The 23,904-nt window shown below is 38.8% G+C and overlaps 1 protein-coding gene across 3 annotated transcripts in view; it reads right to left on the bottom strand.

The window, feature by feature from the left end:
* The window catches only part of LOC140481459 (ubiquitin carboxyl-terminal hydrolase 35-like), a 105,304-nt gene that overhangs the window by 23,416 nt on the left and 57,984 nt on the right, over window positions 1–23,904 (bottom strand). For all 3 annotated transcript variants that reach the window (XM_072577661.1, XM_072577660.1, XM_072577662.1), the window contains 2 exons: window positions 6,543–6,636; window positions 416–522 (listed from right to left, as the gene is read on the bottom strand). In XM_072577661.1, coding sequence (XP_072433762.1) covers window positions 416–522; window positions 6,543–6,636 — 201 coding nt within the window. The remainder of the gene's footprint in view (window positions 1–415; window positions 523–6,542; window positions 6,637–23,904) is intronic.

Below are 23,904 nucleotides of genomic sequence, written 5' to 3'. Positions count from 1 at the left end.
GCCATATTTCAAATTTGTGTTATGATCTGGCTAGGAACCAGAACTTATATTTTCAAAGCAGGCAAAAGGTGAGGTATCCAGGGTACTTATGAAGAGAATAAAGCCTCAAATTGGGGGAGGAAAGTGCATGTTGTGCCTGAGTAACAATGAATGAAGTGAGTGAGATACAATGTTTCTTATATCAGTGGACAATTAAACAACAATGGAAAGATTGGAATTAGCTATGCTGAACACAGATGATTGCACCGAGAGCAGAGGAGCCAAGCCATGGTAAATAAGTCAATAACTGAACAGTTATCATGGATCAATAAGTACAGATCAGATACACGTGATTTAGAAAACTGAACAGCTACACCACCCACATCATCATCCCCTCCCCCCACCCTTAAATTTACATTTCAACTCTTCAACTAACCTGTCCAACAGGTATTTTAAGTATTCTGAACAGTCCTGCTGGGCTCCTGGGTTAAACCATGGAGGAGAAGATGCTTTCAAAAAGCTACTGGGGGAGATGGCTGGTCTCTACAAATGTAAATTAGAAAAGTTAGAAATTTTAAAATGGTCATTCCTCAAAAATAACTACAGAACTCAAAAGGTTGCATAACTCCTTGTGATAGCCATCCATATTCCTTGAAACTTATATGCCATTTAGATAAGGGTATATCTAAAAGAATGGAAGAATGAAAAGTTCTAAGAACTCTTAAGATTAACAATAACAAGATGTTCCTCATGGTAACATGCCTACAAGGTGAGAAATGGCTAGATGTCACATTTTAAAAGTCTACAAATAAAGTGGGAAATTGAAGAATGTGGAAGACTGATGTAGAAGAGAGAGAACTATACCTGTGGAGAATAAACTATGGTTAAAGAATAGACCATACCATAGTGCAAGTAATCAAATTTTCGTCCACTTCATCTACAAGCCACACATATTGATCACAACAGAAACTGTGCTGAAGAGGTAGACTATTCACAGTTAGGATGGAAAAATTACATTATAATTGCCATAACCAAGGCCAAAATTTCCACAGGAGATCACCTGAAAATCTCATGCAATATCTATGGCTATTATTTTTTTAAAAACAAGATAACAGAGGGAACCAATACTCTAAAATCCTCTGGAAAGATTCTACAATACCCCAAATCCATTTGTAATCTTTATCAGTGCTAAGGTGCAAGGATTAACAAGTGATACACACATATGAAAAGCAAGTGCACTCCATGCTCTGTAGCCTTATGGTACACGTTAGCAAAGGTCTTTAGAACAGGATACTAGTTCTACATTTAGCTCTCTGCTAACACAGATCCAGTTAAGCAACTTCACCAATAAAAACACAATCCCATCTTTCCCAACATCATCACTTTACAATGTTCAAAGACAGCTCACATCTCTACCACATCTACAAGTTCAACTTAACCATTCCTTCTAATTTCCAGTCCAAAGAGTTTGGTAGCCTCTTCTTTGATTAGTCATGTACCTGAGCTTTCTCCACTTCAAATAAATTCCTTCAGGACTCTAAGTAAATACTAAAATTATACTTTAACCTATTCCCTAATTGTTCTAAATTAACTTTTTTTGAGTAAAAATTGCTTCATTCATCCAACTTTAATCAGGACTTTTGCAAAATGAAAAATTGAAAAGCTATGGGTTCTCCCCCCCCCTCCTCCCAAAGTAAGTTGATCCTCCTCAATGTTTACTGTCTGATCAATGTCTCCCAAAACAAACAAGCCCCTAACAATACATTAGGGTCGGTCTCTCCCCTCCCATATTAGTTTTTTTTAAAATCTCTCCGAAATAGTTCATATTAATCTTTAAACTCCCTCATGTAGACAGATCAAAATCTACATGCTTGTAGTGCAAAATGCAAACTCTAAAATAAACAATATTAAAATACTGTATACATGCCTCACCTAACATCACAGAACAGTCCACAAATATGATTGGCTGCACTCATCAAGCTGCTGCCAATTAGATATTTCTAATTGACAGCACATGCTGTAACTGGAGTGCAGGTAAAGAATAACCCAACAAGACAAGATCATAGAATTGTTACAGTGCAGGATAAGGCCATTTGGCCCATTGTGTCTGCAGTACATATCTGACCATTTTAACTTGGTACCTGTAACCCTAAATGTTGTTTCTATTTAAAGAGCAATCCAATATCTTCTTGACTGCCAAAATTGAACCTCTAACACTTATAGGCAGCATATTCCATACCTTAATTACTTGCTGAAATAGCATTTTCTCACAGCAACCTTGCTTATTTTGCAAATCACTTTAAAATTATGCCCTCTAATTCTCGATCCACTTATAAGTGAGAACAGTTTCTCCCTACCAGTTGTGGTTTAGCATTCTCCTCTCCCAAAAAAAAGTCCCAAATTCTCCAATCTTTCTTCACAACTTAAGCGTCTCAACATTGCTATAAATGTCTCCTGAACCCTCTCCAATGTATTCAAACCCTTCCTATACTATGGCACCAAGAACTGTACACCGTACTACAGCACTACAGCTGAGGTCTAATCAGCATCTTGTGCAAGTTTAACCTCTCAGCTCTAGTACTCTATACCCATATTTTGTAGTTCTGTTTTGACAAGTCTTCTATGACAACCTATATTGCACACCAACATCCATTGTGCAAAATTTGGTCAATTCTCTGTATAGGAGCAAGTTTCTAAAGACAGGTGGTTTGGGAGTGCAATCCACCTGGCATCCTTGTGGTACATTTTACACTTGTAACTTCTAACACTTTAGGTATGAGCATTAGTTCTGCAAATGGTGCTATAATTATAATTTGCACAGGGTCATGAAAATCTATGGGAGGAATTTTAACTCCCAAGAATGAATTAGTTGAGAACTTAAAATTATAGTTTTTTTTGGAGGAGCTGAAGCAGCTCCAAGATGCCCAATTTGGAGTTTAACAGGCACATATTAATGCCACAGAGAAATGGGGCATAAGGTAAGGAGTTAATAGTTGCAGACAGGTGGTTACATATTGTTGTAATTAATAGAGTGAAGGAATGTTGATGAGGAGCTTATAAATCGTATTCAGGTTTATTCTCATTCCAAATGTAACTTGCATAGCATAGGGCTCAATAAACTCACCCAGGAAACAATGGAGGTGGACTCTATAAAAGAAAAATCCTTTTAAATGCTTCAACAGTGACTGGCAAAGACAAAGTTGGTTGCCCATCTCTAATTGCCCTCAAGATGGTAGTGATGACTGAAATTTACATGGTAATACAGAAGGCTGTTAAGGAGTTAATGGTTTTTTAACCCAGCACCAGTGAAAGAATGCTGATATAGTTGCAAGTCAAATAGTGTGCACTTTGGAGAGAGCTTGCAGATAGGGGTTAGCAGACATCTGTTGTTCTTGTCCTTTTAAATGGTAGAGTCCAAACAAGGCTCAGAAAGTTGCTACAGTGTGGATGGCAGAGATTGCGACAACTCTGGTCAATGGAGTGGAAAAAAAAGCTACATTCAAAATAAGTATTATTTGAACATTTGAAACAAACTGACAAAGTGAAACCATTAAAGTGAATCTTAAAATGCCCTTGTTCATTTCTGTTTCAGATGAAGCTATCTAACGATTTTGTACGATTGATAAGTGTACCATGTTCATTGATGCTATGCTATCTCAGAAGACAAAATTGCATAATAGTTGATCATCTAAACCTAGAAATATCTTGAAAACCAAATGTTCTAAACAAATATCAGTAAGTGCAGGGAAAGGCAGCAGGTCTGGTAACATCAGTTCTGAAGAATGGTCACACTGGATTTGAAACATTATTGCCATTCCCTCTCTCCACACATGCTGCCAGACCCACTATGTTTCAGATCTCCAATAAGTGCAGTTCTTAGCTTTTATTTTCTGAATACTGGTGAGTATGCATATATTTTGATAGTTGATTTGGTTAGAATATGGTGTTGTTGCAAAATAATAACACAAAGGACTTTGGTATTTAAGTTTCACTGAAGATGGCAAAAACTTAAGAGCTCAAGAAAATGGGTGAAAAGGATTTCTGCAAGTCTGTAACAATAAAATACACTTATTAATTCAAGTAAAATGGAAAAGTGACTCACATCTATACACAGTACCAAAAAGAAGATCGATCACAAGAATCAAGAGTTCCTTAAAAGAGTCTTTGTCCTAGCCACAACTGAGACTATACAAACGTTACAACAGAAGGAAGTAGCACAGTGGTTAGCACTGCTGCCTCACAGCACCAGGGTCCCAGGTTCAATTCCCGCCTCAGGCAACTGTCTGTGTGGAGTTTGCACATTCTTCCAGTGTCTGCGTGGGTTTCCTCCGGGTGCTCTGGTTTCCTCCCACAGTCCAAAGATGTGCAGGTCAGGTGAATTGGCCATGCTAAATTGCCCGTAGTGTTAGGTGAAAATGCTAAGTGTAGGGGAATGGGTCTGGGTGGATTGCTCTTTGGAGGGTCGGTGTGGACTTGTTGGACTGAAGGGCCTGTTTCCATACTGTAAATCATCTAATCTCAAAAAGTTTTCTTTTTTTAATCAGTCATAGAGTCATGTTATCCAAATGAAATTTGCAAATTAATTACCTGTCGTCATTCAATAAAAGAATTGTGATTAAACCAAATTATGCCTTTGCCTTCTGTAACAAATAATAGCTGTTTATGAACAAATACAATAATCTTATCAAAATATTTAAATTATAGTTTTCAAAGTATAAAGTAAGGTTATTTTAAAATCTACAAATTTCCAAACACTTAGTGATGACATCAACTGCTATACATATCACTAACAGGATGCCGTATCATAGTGATATCCAAAAATACCATACAGTAGAACAAAAAGGCCAAAACAAAAGCAATCAAATCCCAACAACAGCAAGTCGCAATCCCATCACATAAAATAATGGAAAAGGGCCTTCTGAAAAATTTGCACACACAAAAGAAACAAAACAAACAACAACATCACGGGCCTTGGAAATACAAGTGGGAATGCTCCAGGAACCAAAGAAAAAAATTAGCGAAGAGATGAAACAAACCAGTTTCTGTTTCGATGGAGCAAATTGCAGGTGAGGTTACATTTTTGGCAGCCCACCTGATCCCAGACAGTAGCTTGATGCATCTGATGACTCCCTGCATATTCAAGATAACCATTCCAACTTATCAACTGACAACTACATTTACCCCCTAACCCCAACTGAAATCAAATCTGGGAAAACTTGCAATCTCTAACACAGTTCAAGGCTTAATGCCCACACTCCTATTCACCTTCAAAAGTCACAAAATTATAGTGGTACCAAATAAGGCAAACCTCCTTTGCCCCAATTTCATTCCTCCTTTCCTCCCTAGTTAAGCTCATAGTTAGCAACCTGTGCAACTTGCCTTGACCTGATAATTGCCATCGATCTTAAATGCCCAAGTGCAACAGAAAACAAGACATCAGCTAATATTATACAATGTATCACTCCATGAAATAAGAAACATGTGAAGGATTCAAGTCCCTGAATACTTCCAGTAAAAGAGAAACACTAAGACCTGCATGAAATTGAGAAATTCAAATTCTTAAAAAGCACCACCGGTAACCCAGTAGTAATAGAGAAAATAAATTAAACTCGTGCTAATTCTCATTGAATCACACTTCCAATAATGTAGGCAGTTAGCAATTCCCTAAAACAGTTAAAGAAAATTATACAGAGATAGGCAAGTATTAACAATCTGTAAACAATTCCACCACATAGTCTTTGATCACAAATCCAAGACAGCTAAGATTAGATGGTGCCGCTTCTTATATTTAGAATTTGACAAATTTTGTGAAATTTTGTACATCACTCAAAAGACTCTATTCCTCTTGTTTTATTTGTTTGAGTGTATTTGGTAGAAGATGTTTCAATTGATTGTACATCATCCACTCAATCCTCTTAGAATCCAACTGTTTCTGAAACTATTCCAGGATTTTCTGAGATGTACATGAAGGTCATTCGTACTTTGATTATTGTATGGATAACATCTTGAAGTGACCTTAAGTCTACATTTCATTGTTTAGAACCTGTGATGCATGATAGGTTTTGATGTCTATTTTCTAGCTGTTTTATTATTTTATACATATTTCAATAAGTATACAGCTTTAGTTTCACTAGAACCCTACCTTCAGCCAATCCAAATATTTGGTGAAACAAAACTTTAGGCTCTGCATCAGAGAATGCAAATCTAAATGTCTAATGGCACATTAGCTACTGATTATACAACACAATACATCACTGCTGTCAGGTTAAGAGAATATTCTAATGTGTCTCAGCAAACTAAATGCTCATTTCTTTTCTTAATCCTCAACTCCACCCCGAGGTAGGAAAATTTGCTTTCAATGAAATTCTAAATTTCTGCCTCTCTATCTAATTTAGATTTATTAAATAGTATGAACTGTTAATTTTAGTTCCCATGAGAGTTCACAACATTTTGAATGCAATATGCGATACATGTTGCCTTTTAGATTATGATACCATATAAATCTCACAGTTGTTGAATTTAAAAGAACAGAAGGCTTTAAATTTATAAAGTAAATTCCATACCTGACTATGTTCCAGGAAAGCAAATAGCCACTGAAGTTTCATCATTAATGACTGTGAATCATTCTCCTTCAGTAGCAGTACAGCATGCCTGAAGCTAGAAAAGGGGGACAAAAACTTGGTTTAAAGGTTAACAAGAGCATGCTGATGGTACAAAACATGGGCAATTGCACCAGTTCAGCACAGTTCCTAAACTGTCGTAATGGGGAATCCATATTTTTGAGTAAAATTAAAATTAAAATTAAAATTTAAAATGAGAATTAAAACTAACTGAAAATAGAGTTTCAGAACCAGGTAAAGTAGAATGACATTTCTGAAATTCAAAAGAATAATCATTAGTTTGTTTCAGCTGGTTTAGACTATTTTCCACTTTTAGTAAGCTGAATAACAAAGCAGACATTTGTGAAGCATTCCCTTCATTTCTCAGTATGAGATTCTTTGGTGTTTTCTTGGTGCCTTTAGTTGCTGAGTCTTCGTTGGGGAACCATTCGTGGTACTTATTTGAAAAAATGGATTGATTTTGTTTATGAAAAAATACAACCCATTTTGGACAACTGAAGAAAATTAGTTCATGGGTTAAACTTCATAAAGTAGGTAAAGAATGTTGCAAGATGCAACTGTGTTGTCACAAAAAATAAATAATAAATCCCAATATTGCAGTAATATGTTCTTATGCTCAGGTGGGCTGCTTAGTCAAAGCACTTTTAAGGACTTGAAACTGTTCTTTTCAGATGCAGAACGTTAGCTGGCATGCTGCAGCATAAAGCAAGGGGAAAAATCTCACAAAGTGGACAACACAGAGATTTGTTAATGTGGAGGCGTCAGTGGTACACAATTGTCTTTTTCCGATTTCACATTTTAGCAAATAATTAACTAAATGTTCCCTTTCATAATGGTAATATTTTAGTGGCAAAGCTTGTAAATCTTCTGGAACTATAAGGTCTTGAATTTACATATAACCACAATCATTTCTTTTAACTACTGATTATTTTTCAGAAGGGTGGAATATTACCACTCATTTTCATTTTAATGATTTCTATTTGGGCTCATGGAGGTCTTGTGGTATTGGATAGCATCTTTGCTCTGAATTTCAGACCTGAAAGCCAAAGAAGATGCATCCATAATATGGTCATTGAGAAAAGCACCTTCAAATTCCTCCTGAAAATGTCACTGTTAAGTAGCAAAAGTGTTAGAGAAAGGAGGTTGGAGTCAATCCAATCATTATTCATACCTCCAGATTACAACATCCATGTAAGATTACTACAGCAACACAGACCTTAGAGTGTAATGTAATGCATTACACTGTAATTCGTTTGTGTTCATACAATGTTCACCTATGCACTAAATTTGGTTGATATTCCAGACCCCGACACACCATGACCTCTAGCTCCCACTTTTGTTCTTTTCTTAACACTTCCTTCCTTTCCTTTTTTTCCTATACTCTGCACCATCCACCCACAACCAAAACCATTACACCTTCACTTTCCTGCTCTATAACTGCTGTTCCGAGCTTGAATCCCTTTTCAATAAATCCACAACTACTCCCTGTTGTTCAGAATGCCATCAAACCACCAGTGTACCTCACTCATATCCTCAGCCACTGCCTGCTTGGACTATCAGCAAAAGCTTAATGTGCTAGCTTAATGTTCCAAGATACAAATGTTTCCCGAAGGACAGAAAAGGAGGCAACAGAGGAGGGGGAGTGGTGTTTTTGATAAGGGATAGTATTATAAATGTACTGAGGGAGGATATTCCTGGAAATACATCCAGGGAAGTAATATGGGTGGAACTGAGAAATAAGAAAAGGGATGATCACCTTATTGGGATTGTATTATAGACCCCGAAAAGTCAGCGGGAAATTGAGAAACAAATTTCTAAAGAAATTTCAGTTATTGTAAGAATATTAGAGTGGTTAGGGTAGGGGATTTTAACTTTTCACGCATAGACTGGGACTGCCATAGAGTTAAGGGATTTGATGGAGAGGGATTTGTTAAATGCATACAAGAAACTTATCTGATTCAGTATGAGGATGTACCTACAAGAGAAGGTGCAAAAACTTGACCTACTCTTGGGAAATAAGGCAGGGCAGGTGACTGAGGTGTCAGTGGGGGAGCACTTTGGAGCCAGCAACCATAATTTTATTAGTTTTAAAATAGTGATGGAAAAGGATAGACCAGATCTAAAAATTGAAGTGCTAAATTGCAGAAAGGCTAATTTTGAAAGTATTAGGCAAGAACTTTCAAAAGCTGACTGGGGGCAGATGTTCACAGGTAAAAGGACGGCTGGAAAATGGGAAGCCTTTAGAAATGAGATAACCAGAGTCCAGAGACAATATATTCCAGTTAAAGTGAAAGAAAAGGCTATTAGATATAGGGAATGCTGGATGATGAAAGAAAATTAGGGTCTGCTAAAGAAAAAGAAGGAAGCATATGTCAGGGAGAGACAGAATAGATCAAGTGAATCCTTAGAAGAGTATGAAGGCAATATACTTAAGAGGGAAATCAGGAGGGTGCAAAGGGGACATGAGATAGCTTTGGCAAAGAGTTAAGGAGAATCCAAGGTGGTATACAAAGACATTAAAGGACAAAAGGGTAACTAGGGAGAGATTAGGGCCCCTCAAAGATCAGCAAGGCAGCCTTAGTGTGGAGCGCAGGAGATGGGGGAGATACTAAACGAATATTCCAGATCGGTGTTTACTGTGGAAAAGGATATGGAAGATATAGAACGTAGGGAAATAAATGGTGACATCTTAAGAAAGTCCTATTACAGAGGAGGAAGTGCAGGATGTCTTGAAACGCATAAAAGTGGATAAATCCCCAGGACCTGATCAGGTGTACCCTAGAACTCTGTGGAGACCTCAAAGTGATTGCTGGGCCTCTTGCTGAGATATTTGCATCATCAATAGTCACAGGTGAGCCGCTGGAAGACTGGAGGTTGGCTAATGCGGTGCCACTATTAAAGAAAGGTGGTAAGGACAAGCCAGCAAACTACAGACTGGTGAGCCTGATGTCAGTGGTGGGCAAGTTGTTGGTGGGAATCCTGAGGGACAGAATGTACATGTATTTGGAAAGGCAAGGACTGATTAGGGATAGTCAACATGGCTTTGTACGTGGGAAATCATGTCTCATAAACTTGATTGAGTTTTTTGAAGAAGTAGAAGAGGATTGATGAGGGCAGAACGGTAGACATGATCTATAGGGACTTCAGTAAGTTGTTCGACAAGGTTCCCCACGGGAGACTGGTTAGCAAGGTTAGATCTCACGGAATACAGGGAGAACTAGCCATTTGGATACAGACTGGCTCAAAGGTAGAAGATAATGGGTGGGGGTGGAGAGTTGTTTTTCAGACTGGAGGCCTGTGACCAGTGGAGTGCCACAAGGATTGGTACTGGGTCCACCACTTTTCATCATTTATATAAATGATTTGGATATGAGCATGAGGTATAGTTAGTAAGTTTGCTGATGACACCAACATTGGAGGTGTAGTGGAAAGCGAAGAATGTTACCTCAGATTACAGCAGGATCTTGACCAGATGGGCCAATGGGCTGAGGAGATGCAGATGGAGTTTAATTTAGATAAATATGAGGTGCTGCATTTTGGGAAAGCAAATCTTAGCAGGACTTCACACTGAGTGATAAGGTCCTGGGGAGTGTTGCTGAACAAAGAGTCCTTGGAGTGCAGGTTTATAGCTCCTTGAAAGTGGAGTTGCAGGTACATAGGATAGTGAAGGCAGCGTTTGGTATGCGTTCCTTTATTGGTCAGAGTATTGAGTACAGGAATTGGGAGGTCATGTTGCAGTTTGCAGGATATTGGCTAGGCCATTGTTGGAATATTGCGTACAATTCTGGTATCCCTCCTATCGGAAAGATGTTGTGAAACTTGAAAAGGTTCAGAAAAGATTTACAAGGATGTTGCCAGGGTTGGAGGATTTGAGCTATAGGGAGAAGTTGAATACTCTCAGGTTGTTTTCCCTGGAGCATCAGAGGCTGAGGAATGACTTTTATACAGATTTATAAAATCATGAGGGTTATAGACAGGATAAATAGACAAGCTCTTTTCCCTGGGGTGGGGGAATTAGATGGCATAGGTTTCAGGTGAGAGGGGAAAGATATAAAAGAGACTCAAGGGACAACATTTTCACACACAGCGTGATGTGTGTGTGGAATGGGCTACCAGAGGACGTAGTGGAGACTAGTACAATTGCAACATTTAAAAAGCATCTTGATGGGTATATGAATAGGAAGGGTTTGGAGGGATATGGGTTGGATACTGGCAGGTGGGACTAGATTTGATTGGGATATATGAGCAAGTTGGACCAAAGGGTCGGTTTCTGTGCTATACATCTCTGGGACTCTATGACTCACCTCTTACCACAGGCTGTTCAGTTACCCACTACTATTGCAGATAACCACACTGAGATACTTGGGTTGTTCAAGCCTCGGTCATAACAAAAGCTTCCCTGCCTAGAGATACTTGCACTTCCTTTCATGCAAAGCTGTCATATTAACAATATGGCACATTGCCTCTCTGGTGTCAATATCAAGTAATTGAGCAGCTATAGAGAACTATATAATGGAAAGAACAGCCAGTTATAAGTTCCACACTGATGCCAATGAAATAGGTAGAAAGAGTGATATGGCCTGCAGTCAGAGTATAGAAAGTTTGGAAGGAAACTAGCAAGCTCGAGAGGGCATTAACCACCTCTAAAAGTAGTCAATGCCAATACTACAGACAACTGAATGCTGGGGCTCAAGTAATTAAATACTTATGGTATAGGAAAGAGGGATTTAGATTACTGTGATGTTGGGGCCAGTTCTAAAGGAGACAAGACTAGGTCAGGGCTAATTGTTGCACCCAAAAAGAGCAGGGACAATTTCCTTGAGAGGATTTGCCTTTTAGGGGGAGTTTAACTTGGCAAAGGAACTTGGTTTGGGAACCAGGAAGTAATATTAGTTGCATACAGAATTGGGAGAGATATTAGCACTAGAGTAGGAAATGGCAAGGTGGGGTCGGAGTAAGAGGGGATGCAATAAAATTGGAAATAGGGCTACTGATAATGTATATGATTATGCAATGTGGTATATATGGTTGGTGAACAGCAGTCCTTGATAGCCATGAGGGAATATGATACCGAACTGGCTCAAAAAGGGCTGGATTGAGACACGTGGTGTCGAGGGAAAAAAAAGTGTAAAGATAATAGTATTGCAATGCTGGAGAGAGGAAATATTCCAGAAGGGACAAGGGCGGAATCAATTCAGCTAGATCTAAAAATGAACAGAGATGCAATCATATTACTTGGTGCAGTCAAAAGGCCATGCAAAATTGGAAGATATGCACAGGTACCAATTTGCAAGAATATCATAGAGAACAGCATGAATTATAGACCAGCTGTTATGGATAACTTTAATTATCCCAACATAGATTGTGACATCGAACGTGGAAAGGGCAGAAATAGCGAAGTGATGCTAAAGTACATTTATGCAAACGTTCTACACAGTATGCGTTCAGTTAAATTGAACTAAGTTCTTGGGAATGAAGCAGTGAATCAAGTGTCATAGTGGAACATTTGATGGACAGTGATCCTTGTCTCAAAGTTTGGTAATGAAAAGGGCCAATTGGCAATGTAGAGTGAGATTTAATTGGGAGAGGGCAAACTTCAATGGGGTGAGGATATTCCGGCCAAGATAAACCAGAATCAATGACTGGCAGGCAAACTGTAAAGAAATAATCAGCTACCCTTAAAGAGGAAGCAGTTAAGACATTCTACATTGAGAATGGGTACGATGAGACGTGATGTAAACTATGATGTCAAGTGAGGTCAACAGTCATCTGCAAAAGACTATGAAGAAAGGATGAAGAGTCTATAGAAGTGAGATGTACTTACAGAACAATATTATATACAGCTGTGTATAAGACAGTGTTTTAAGAAACCTACCAGAGTCAGATAGTAGTCATTCATATGTTCAGGAAACATTGCAAAGCACGTAATACCAGAGGAGAGAAGGATAGCCATTTCTCCAATGTGCAGTATAGAGCCCTGAATCACAAGTCTTGTTGGCTACACAAAGCAGGGGTAAATTCAATGTGGCAAACAAATACAGAGATCCTTACATGCAAAAGGCAATAGAGGGCAAGAAGAAGCAGCAGCTCATTATGATGCATAAGACAGAGATTAGTTGGATAATAAGCATAAGGATTATGTCAATCAAGCATAGAATGAAGATATAATCTGACCCCGCACATCAAACTACTCCAGTTAACTGGCCAAATACTGTTTGTCCATCCTCAACATTCAAGTTAGCCCCCCTTTCAGCAATTGCAATAATAGTGAGCATCAAACTTTTGCTCCACAAATGCATATTTTACTTGTCTTATAACTAGACACAACTGAACAAAAAATTATACAAGCCGTGTTGTGAAATAAATGCAAATGAGTTTAATGTATGTTCTCATGGAGGAGAGGGGGCAGCAAGAGGTCATTGTCCACATTGGAACCAACGACATAGGAAGGGAAAAGGTTGAGATTATGGAGAGTTAGGCAGGAATTTTAAAAGGAGGTCTTCGAGAGTAGTAATATCTGGAATACTCCTGGTGCTATGAGCTAGTGAGGGCAGGAATAGGAGGATAGAGCAGATGAATGCACGGCTGAGGAGCTGGTGTATGGGATTCACATTTTTGGATCATTGGAATCCCTTTTGCGATAGAAGTGACCTGAACAAGGAGGACGGATTGCACCTAAATTAGAAGAGGACTAATATACTGGCAGGGAAATTTGCTAGAGCTGCTCAGGAGGATTGAAACTAGTAAGGGTGTGGGGGTGGGACCAAGGGAGATAGTGAGGAACGAGATCATTCTGAGACTGGTACAGTTGAGAACAGAAGCGAGTAACAGTCAGGGCAGGCAGGGACAAGGTAGGACTAATAAATTAAACTGCATTTATTTCAATGCAAGGGGCCTAACAGGGAAGTTAGGGCATGGTTAGGAACATGGGACTGGGATATTATAGCAATTACAGAAACATGGCTCAGGGATGGACAGGACTAGCAACTTAATGTTCCAGGATACAAATGCTACAGGAAGGATAGAAAGGGAGGCAAGAGAAGAGGGGGAGTGGCGTTTTTGATAAGGGATAGTGTTATAGCTGTACTGAGGGAGGATATTCCTGGAAACACATCCAGGGAAGTTATTTGGATGGGAATGAGAAATAAGAAAGGGATGATCACCTTATTGGGATTATATTGTAGACCCCCGAATAGTCAGAGAGAAATTGAAAAACAAACTTGTAAGGAGATCTCAGCTTAAGAATAATGTGGTGGTTATGTTCGGGGATTTTAACTTTCCAAACATAGACTGGGACTGCCATAGTGTTAAGAATTTAGATGGAGAGGGAATTTGTTAAGTGTGTACAAGACAATTTTCTGATTCAGTATGTGGATGTACCTACTAGAGAAGGTGCAAAACTTGACCTACTCTTGGGAAATAAGGCAAGGCAGGTAACTGTGTCAGTGGGGGAGCACTTTGGGGCCAGCAACCATAATTCTATTAGATTTAAAGTAGTGATGGAAAAGGATAGACCAGATCTAAAAGCTGAAGCTCTAAATTGGAGAAAGTCCAATTTTGATGGTATTAAGCAAGAACTTTCAATACCTGATTGGGGCAGATGTTCACAGGTAAAGGGACGGCTAGAAAATGGGAAGTCTTCAGAAATGAGATAACAAGAATCCAGAGAAAGCATATTCCTGTTTGGGTGAAAGGAAAGGCTGGTAGGTATAGGGAATGCTGGATGACTAAAGAAATGGAGAGTTTGGTTAAGAAAAAGAAGGAAGCATGTGTCAGGTATAGACAGGATACATTGAGTGAATCCTTAGAAGAGCATAAAGGAAGTAGGAGTATACTTAAGAGGGAAATCAGGAGGGCAAAAAGGGGACATGAGATAGCTTTGGCAAATAGAATTAAGGAGAATCCAAAGGGTTTTTACAAATACATTAAGGACAAAAGGGTAACTAGGGAGAGAATAGGGCACCTCAAAGATCACCAAGTCTGCCTTTGTGTGGAGCTGCAGTAAATGGGGGAGATACTAAATGAGTATTTTGCATCAGTATTTACTGTGGAAAAGGACATGGAAGATATAGAATGTAGGGAAATAGACGGTGACATCTTGAAAAATGTCCATATTACAGAGGAGGAAGTGCTTGATATCTTGAAATGCAAAAAAGGTGGATAAATCCCCAGGACCTGATCAGGTGTACCCTAGAACTCTGTGGGAAGCTAGAGAAGTGTTTGCTGGGCCTCTTGCTGAGATATTTGTATCATCAATAGTCACAGGTGAGGTGCCAGAAGACTGGAGGTTGGCAAACGTGGTGCCACTGTTTAAGAAGGGTGGTAAGGACAAGCCAGGGAACTATAGACCAGTGAGCCTGACATTGGTGGTGGGCAAGTTGTTGGTGGGAATCCTGAGGGACCTGATGTACATGTATTTGGAAAGGCAAGGACTGATTAGGGATAGTCAACATAGCTTTGTGCATGGATGCGAGCATAAGAGGTACAGTTAGTAAGTTTGCAAATGACACTAAAATTGGAGGTGTAGCGAAGAGGGTTACCCCAGAATACAACAGGATCTTGACCAGATGGGCCAATAGGCTGAGAAGTGGCAGATGGAGTTTAATTCAGATAAATAGGAGGTGCTGCATTTTGGGAAAGCAAATCTTAGCAGGACTTATACACTTAATTGTAAGGTCCTGGGGAGTGTTGCTGAACAAAGACACCTTGGAGTGCAGGCTCATAGCTCCTTGAAAGTGGAGTCGCAGGTAGATAGATAGTGAAGGTGGCATTTGGTATGCTTTCCTTTGTTGGTCAGAGTATTGAGTACAGGAGTTGGTAGGTCATGTTGCGGCTTTACAGGACATTGGTTAGGCTACTGTTGGAATATTGCGTATAATTCTGGTCTCCTTCCTATTGGAAAGATGTTGTGAAACTTGAAAGGATTCAGAAAAGATTTACAAGGATGTTGCCAGGGTTGGAGGATTTGAGCTATAGGTAGAGGCTGAACAGGCTGGGGCCGTTTTCCCTGGAGCGTCATTATAGAGGTTTACAAAATTATGAGGGATATGGATAGGGTAAATAGGCAAAGTCATTTCCCTGGGGTCGGGGAGTCCAGAACTAGAGGGCATAGGTTTAGAGTGAGAAGGGAAAAATATTAAAGAAACCTAAGGGGCAACAATTTCACACAGAGAGTGGTACGTGTATGGAATGAGCTGCCAGAGGAAGTGGTGGAGGCTGGTGCAATTGGATGGGTATATGAATAGGAAGGAGGGATATGGGCCAGGTGCTGGCATGTGAGACTAGATTGGGTTGGGATAGCTGGTCAGCATGGATGGGTTGGACCAAAGGGTCCCGTTTCCATGCTGTACATCTCTATGACTCTATATCCCTACAAGTCCTCCAAGAACAAAACAAAAAGGAAATATGAAGTTTATTTCAAGTTATAAGTAATGATATTTGTTAACTTGTTGAATAGCAGTGCTGCAGTAAGAGAATTTGTTGTGATTAGCTAGTGCTACAATGGAAAAGGAAGGAATCCGGCGTGAAGAAAGTGCCCAAGATAAATGCACCATCATGAATCAATACAGGCACAATGGTCTCCTTCTACACTGTAACAATCCTGAGAGTGGGAATCAATCATAATCCTGATGGCAAGAAGCATACATTTGACCCTCAAGAGAAAACCTGCAAGAATGGTTTTAACCATTACAGAAACACTAGTACTTGCATGAGCTAAATTAAGCTGAACCCAGAATTCATTCACGGTACGAGGGCATCGCTGGCCAGACCAGCATTTCTTGCTCATCTCAGGTGGGAATTAAGAGTCAATCACATTGTTGTGGGTCTGAAGTCACTTGTCAGCCAGACTAGGTAAGGATGGCAGTTTCCTTCCCTAAAGGACTATAGTGAACCAGATGGACTTTTCAGACAATCAACAATGGATCCATGGTCATCATTAGACTCTTAATTCCAGATATTTATTGAATTAAAATTCCACCATTTGCCATGGCAGGATTCAAACCTGGGTCCCCAGAACATTACTGGGTCTTTGGATTAACAGTCCAGCAATAATACCACTCAGCCATTGTCTCCCCACTTTACGTAATGAAAATGTCTAGTGTTACAGCAATAGACCAAGATTACTCAACAATTATCAAAAGATGTTGATATCAAAATTATCAGTTCCAGCCATTTCCGACGGTATGTGGTTCAGAATTGGGCTTCAGTGATGCTGCTAGTTTGAAACGGAGACTGCTGTCATAGTGATGATGCTGGGTTAGTGGGATATCTGCAGAATGGTACTGCCAATCTGCTTGATTTTGGAATATACTGGAGCAGCGTATGAAGAGAAGTTCTATTTATGTGGAGAAGTCCCAAATTATGACAAAACTTGCTGGTTTGATGTGAAGCCAAAGTTTGGATTAGACTTACCAAATCTTCCATATTTAATTGATGGGATGTTAACATTACCCAAATCAATGCTGTAATGCATTACAGTGCTAGGATCCATAAGCCTGGGGGTAAGACTGAAGAAAGTACCGGCATTTAAAAGACCCACAATGCCATTAGGGACAGAATTCCAGGATTTTGACCCAGTGACAGTGAAGGAACATCAATGTATTTCCAAGTAAGTGGCTTGGAGGGAAACTTGAAGGTGGCGGTATTCCCATATATGTATTGCCCTTGTCCTCCAAGATGGAAGTGGCCATGGGTTTGGAAGGTGCTGTCTGAGGATCATTGGTGAATTTGAATGAGTTTGGATAAATTTTAAAATCTTAAAGATTTTGTTGAGCATTGAGCTTTAGAGAAGACTGCAGCATATGAAGTCTGACCACTTTATGAAGGGACTGTTTGATAATAACAAACCGAAAGAACTGAAGATGCTGGAAATCAGAATCAAAAACAGAACTGAAGGAGGGTCACTGGACACAAAATGTTAACTCTGATTTCTCCCCACAGATGTTGCCAGACTTGCTGAGCTTTTCCAGCAATTTCTGATTTTGTTTCTTTTCAATAATAAGTTGGCCAAATGGGGCAACAAGAAATAATGAAGGAACTTGACAATCCTCAGGCTGCTGAAACACATCTGTATGAAGGCTTTTTTTGAAAACTTTTATTCAAATGAATTACAAAATAAAACAAAAACATTATAAGGCAACATGGATGAAATGCCCATGAGCTCTGACATGCCCAGCAACAGAACTGTGGAATGGCAAGGTTCAAAAACAATTCTACTGAATCACAAGACACAAGAAGCCAACATTTATAGTGGTTCTACCCTACAAAGCCAAAAGAATTAAACTAAAACCTATTACAATTTTCAGAAGTAAAAACCATACCAAAAATCAAACTCCCTGCAGCAGTTCTGACTACAATAGTCGGATGGATGAAGATAAACAGAAGTTATGGATGGATAATGTACGAAACAGGCACCCTGATGGCCTATGTAAAGAATGCAACTTGATAGGGTGGGAGGTGTTCAGATCCATATAACTAACGGCTGCCTACGAAGAAATACCACACAGACTGCAGTTATCCAAAAACTTGGTTTGAAAGTTAGCATTAACATGCTGATGGTAAAATTTGTGTTCAGTCATTAATTACCCTAAGATTGGCAAAAATAATTTTCCCCATCTTGCATGCTGAATGAAAAGTAGACATTTTTAACAAAACTTTTCCATTCATTTGTTTCTTGGATGCTTTCTTGGTCCAATAGTCTTTGGATACATGCCTCATCAAGCCATTCAAGGATCATGTTCACAGCAGATGGAAGAAATGGATCAAAGTTGGTTTGTTGTGCAGGAACACTAAGTTAACATGAATTACAAGTAATGATACTTGTTTTGCATTTCAAAATGGTTGCGATCCACACCATCAATTCTTGTTTTATATCTTGAGTATTAGTCAATCCCATTTATCAAGCAACTTCTTTGGAGGCTTCATAGGCTGACTTATACATTGACATCTATGGTATAGATTAGCAACTAAAACAAAAAGCCAATAAAAGGGTGTTAAGAGAAGCAGAAAACCAAAAAGGGGTTTACTTATGATGCCCTGGGAATGGCTGAAGTACTAAATTAGTACTTTGCTTCTGTCTTTACCAAGGAAGAATATACTGCTTATGAAAGAGTGAAACAGCAGGTAACTAAAATACTGAATGGGTTGTTTTTTAACAAAAAGAGTTTAGTTAAGTTAGATGTACTGAAAATTTATAAATTGCCAGGACAGAATAAGATGCATCTAAGGATATGGAGGGAAGCAAGGGTGGAAATTGTTGAGGGATTAGCCATAATATTCCAATCCTCCTTAGATACTATAGTAGTACTATAGGATTAGAGAATTGCAAGACTTCCCCTTTCTTAAAATTAAAAAAAAAAGTGAGGATAAGCCAGAGCAACCACAAGCCAAATCAGTCTTTTTTTTCTCCTTATTCATTTACAAGATGTAAGCATAATTTACAAGATGCATTTTTTGCTGATCCCTAATTCCCCAGAGGTAATTTATGAGTCAACCTCACTGCTGTTGGTCTAGAGTCACATATAGGCCAGACCAGGAGAGGATGGAAATTTCCTTCCCTAAAGGGCATCAGATGAATCAAATGTGATTTTTTTTGCATTATAATTAACAATGGTTTCACAATCATCATTAGATTCCAGAATTTCTTTAATTCAAACTCCACCATTTGTCAAGACAGGATTCAAACTCAGTATACAGAACATTACCTGGGTCACTGGATTAATAAGTCTCGTCAAGTCTAAGGTGTTTATATATATCAAGAACAGGAGGCATCCTAACACTGACCTATTACCTCCCCAGTTTAACCTCATTGATAGGGAAGTTGTTATGAACAATAATTTAAGACAGAATTAATAAGGACTTGGGAAATGCAGGTCAATTAAAGAAAGTGAAAACAGATTTGCTCAGAGCACATTATGCTTAACTAACTTGCTCAAATTTGTAGATGCACTAACAAGGGACAGAAGCACCTTAGACTTTAGTACCTAGGGCACAAATTCAAAATCTGCCAATGATGCTCAACTTGGAAGTATTGCAAACAGTGAAGAGAACAGTACTAAACTTCAAAAGGAAATGGGCAAGTCACATGCAGATGGAACAATACAGAGAAGTGTCAAGCAATTCATTTTGTTATGCAGAGCAGGAGAGGCAATACAAAGTAGAAAGTACAATTCTAAAATAGGTGTAGGAGCACAGTGGAGTGCGGGTATATATGCATCATTCACTGAAGGATTAAGAGAGCAGTTAACAAACATACAGGTTTATGTTTTCCTTAATAAATAGGGATCTGCAGTAACAAAGCAAGGAAGTTATGATAAAACAAGAAAAATGCAGGAAACACTCAACAAATTAAGCAGACCACATGCAGAATTACTAGGAGATGACAAGAAAATGATATCAAGCGAAATACTCATTGGGACAGCTGGTTCAGACATAACGGGCCAAATGGCTACCATCTGTAACCATTGTGCAATCCATGCAAAGAGAAACAGCATTCATGTCTCAAGCCTGTAACTTTTCACCGACATAACCTAAGAAGGGCAAGAATAGACTCCATGCAGGCACCGATAGCAACATTGTTTATTTGGAGTAAATGAGGCCAATTAAAGAGGAAATTGTGCACATGGAAGGTTTTGAGTTATAAAGAAAGGCTGGATAAGTTGGGTCTTTTTTCACTGGAACATAGTAGGTTGAGGGGCGACCTTATAGAAGATTTGAAAATAACGAGGGGCATATATAGAGTTAATGGTGGTTGTCTTTTTCCTAGTGGGGGAGGGAGGGGATTTCAAGACCGGGGGCATATTTTTAAGGTGAAAGCAGAAAGATTTTAAAAAGACATGGGGGCAATTGTTTTTACACGCATGGGGTGGTTCGCGTGTGGAATGAACTTCCTGAAGAAGTGTGGAGTGGGTACAGTTACAATGTTTAAAAGACATTTAGATAAGTACATGAATTGGAAAGGTTTGGAGGGATGTGAGCCAGGAGCAGGCAGGTGGAACAAGTTTAGTGTGGAATGGACTGATTGGACCAAAGGGTCTGTTTCTGTACTGCATGACTCAAGACTCTATAATAAAGTTCAGCCAGATGGAAGTGTGTTGTGGCAGAAAGAAACTAATTATTTTTTCATTGTAAAGTGAACCAAACAGCCCTCAGACTTGCTGAGTATGCAGACAAAAATATTGGACATCCATGGTAAAGAGATGGTTGGGACCATAAAATAAGAAGTTAGGATAAACTTGAATGTAACATAGGTTGAGTACTGCACAGCTCTGGGTGGCTCACTTTAGGAAGAAAGCAATTACATTAAAGAAGGTGCAGAAAAGATTCAGAAGTATAACTCTAGTCATAAAAAACTTCAGTTATACATAGATTGGAGAAACTCGGGCTACTTCTTGGACGAGAGAAAATACATCTATTTGTTGGAGGTATACACAACCATCAGGAATGTGGACAGTAGATGAAAAGAAACAGTTCCCAGTGCTGAAAAGATAGAGAACCAGAGGACAACATCTTAAGGTGATTAGCAAAGAAGCAGCAATGACTATTTTTGTGTACTGAGTGGATACTGCCTGAGAGTATGATGGAGAAAGTTTCAACGGTGACTTTCAAAAGAGAATTGGATCGTTACCTGAAGAGGAGAATAAACTTCAGCATTACACAGAGTAGCAAGGGGTGAATTTACCTTGTGTAGAGTTGCCACAGATACTTCAAGCTAAATGCAACCTTTTGTGTTATAATCACAAACATTGAACAGGAGTCAGCTATTTGATCCCGTGAACCACAAATCCATATTTCCTGGCTACTACTGATGCCCTTTTACTCTCTTGGATATCAACAATCTTTCTAGCTCTACCTTAAAAATTTAAAAAAACTATTCAGGAAGAGAGCATTTTCCAAAGGCCAATGACTTTTTTTTGACCCATAATTTTTCAACAACAACCTGTTGTTTGAGATTTTCCCACAAGAGAAAACATTCTCTCCACAACCAGTCTGTCAGACCTCTAAATGTCTTCTATGCTTCGATGAAATTTCCTCTTGCTCTGTCAACTCTAATGGACACAAGCCAAGCATAATAAACCTTCTCTCACAAGACAATTAGCCCATCCAGAACCTTCTCTAAATTACTTCAAACACATTTATATCCTTTCTTAAATAAAGGCAGCCAATAGGACAGTACTCCAGATCAAGTCTCACTCATGACTTTTACAAATGAAAAATAACCTCCCAACTTTTGCATTCAATTCTCTTTAAAAGAAGTGATACCATTCTATTAACTTTTCCATTTACTAGCTGTATCTGCATACTAATCTTTTGGAATTCATACAAAACGACAATCATATCTCGTTGCATTTCAAAGCACTAATCATTTCACGCTTCTACAATTAATCACCAAAATTATCCCAATTTTCTCCCTCAGCCCTCCTCCAGCACCTCAATTTCCTTTGGACATCTCATCTTGGGATACTGCACTCCCTCTCTTAAAATCTTAATTTTTATAGCCACATCCTTTGTCCTCTCTGCCATTCATCCTATGAGTTTATCCTCATCCTCACTGTTTTCCATTTCCATCTCAACTCACTTTGCCCTAATTCCCGATTTAATCAACCTCTTAACCTCTCCCATCATATACTCTGTATTATCCACAGCTAAGCTTATATTTCTTGTTTCATTTATCCCTTCCTAGAAGCCCATCTCCTGCACTCTTAATCCTATTCCTACTAAACAGAGGACCACTTAACACTTCTTCCTGACTTAGAATTCTGTGTTCAGACATTGTAAATAAGTAACTTTCGTTTATAAAATCAATATCATGAACCCAATTCTCACTATTGGTGAAACTGCTGCTCTTCCAACCTTCCTTTCCTCTTGAAAGTTTCTGAATGCATTACTCTATGCTCATGTTGACTTAAACAACATATAAATCTCTTCGCAACACAAACTTCCCTACCAAAGTAACAAGTAAAATGAGCAATTATGACACATAATCTCCCCTCTTTCTCCAACCAGTTATATCGCACAATTCTTCCACAAGGCCTCTACTAACCTTCGCACCCCTTGCTTGGTTTCATTCATTTCTATCCAATCTCAGCTACACTGACGAAAGCAATGACTTTTCTTCTTACCCATTATATGCGGAGACCCCAAAATGTTTTTTTGCTTCCACTACATCATCACCAAATGCTACCCCATGGCAACATCAAATTTTCCATGCATATAATCATGACACAGCACTTCCTCTGCACTGTTTCAGTAAGCCATCTACTATTCATGATTCAAACTGCTGGTCAGTATCCAGTGTTGGACGAGATCAGTTTTTCTCTAGTTCGATACCAGAAAGGCTAAAACTATCATCTTCAGCTTCTCATCACAAACTTTAGATCCTCACCACTAACTTCTTACCCCTCCATGGTCACTGTTTGATGCTAAAGCAGACAGTTAACCTGCAAGCTTGCATTGTTCTCTGCCAATCAGGATGGTCAGCCAATCAGGATGACTTCTGTTTTTTGCCAGTGAACAGTGAACAGTCTTAAAAAGTTGATCAACTCTACCCAAATATTTCATCATCACAGAAGGTAAATGTAGGAGAAGCAAACTGTAATAGTATAAACAAATCTCTCTATATTGCAAATACATATTTAAAAATGTCACAACTATCAGCACTGTTGGTAAATTACTTGGCTTACAAGAAAACTATTCAAATCGAGGTTCATCTAATGACAGCAAAACAGAAGTGGTGAAATAATTTCTGAAAAATACTTTATGTAATGTCTTATTTCTTCAGAAACACCCAATTAATTACTTTTTAATTCCAATCATGGTTATGTCAGCATAAAGGAGGATGGAAGTGTATTGTTTGAACATTTTAAGGATGTTATAGCAAACTACTTTTTGATTTTGAAAAAAATTACCATCTGCTAAGTTGGACATTGTAGCATTGAGACTGCTTGGTGACATTTGCTGAAATGTACGTTAAAACATCTTCTTTCAATGACAAAAAAAGAGTTTACCTCAACAAACTTGACAGATTCCACTTGTATGTCACTACTTGATTACTGATTTTGGAACTTCATACATGAATTATTTGCCATGCTTCTCCACATTACAACCACAGCAGCAGTTTAGAATTAAATGAATGGGTATAAAAAGCATAAAGAAACATGTTGTAGTATATAATCCAAACAAACAGAAGTTCAAGTCCCAGAGGAGGCTCACTTACCACCACTTGGGAGCAAACTTTCAAATGCTTAACTGAATCATTTAATAGAGGGCTCAAGCATGGTGGAAAAGGTAGCACAGCATGACCTAC

Source organism: Chiloscyllium punctatum, chromosome 9 (genome assembly GCF_047496795.1).
Source record: "Chiloscyllium punctatum isolate Juve2018m chromosome 9, sChiPun1.3, whole genome shotgun sequence".
Classification (NCBI taxonomy): Eukaryota; Metazoa; Chordata; class Chondrichthyes; order Orectolobiformes; family Hemiscylliidae; genus Chiloscyllium; species Chiloscyllium punctatum.
The sequence above is the reverse complement of the archived record's forward strand: the minus strand, read 5'-3'. Positions and strand labels throughout refer to the sequence as shown.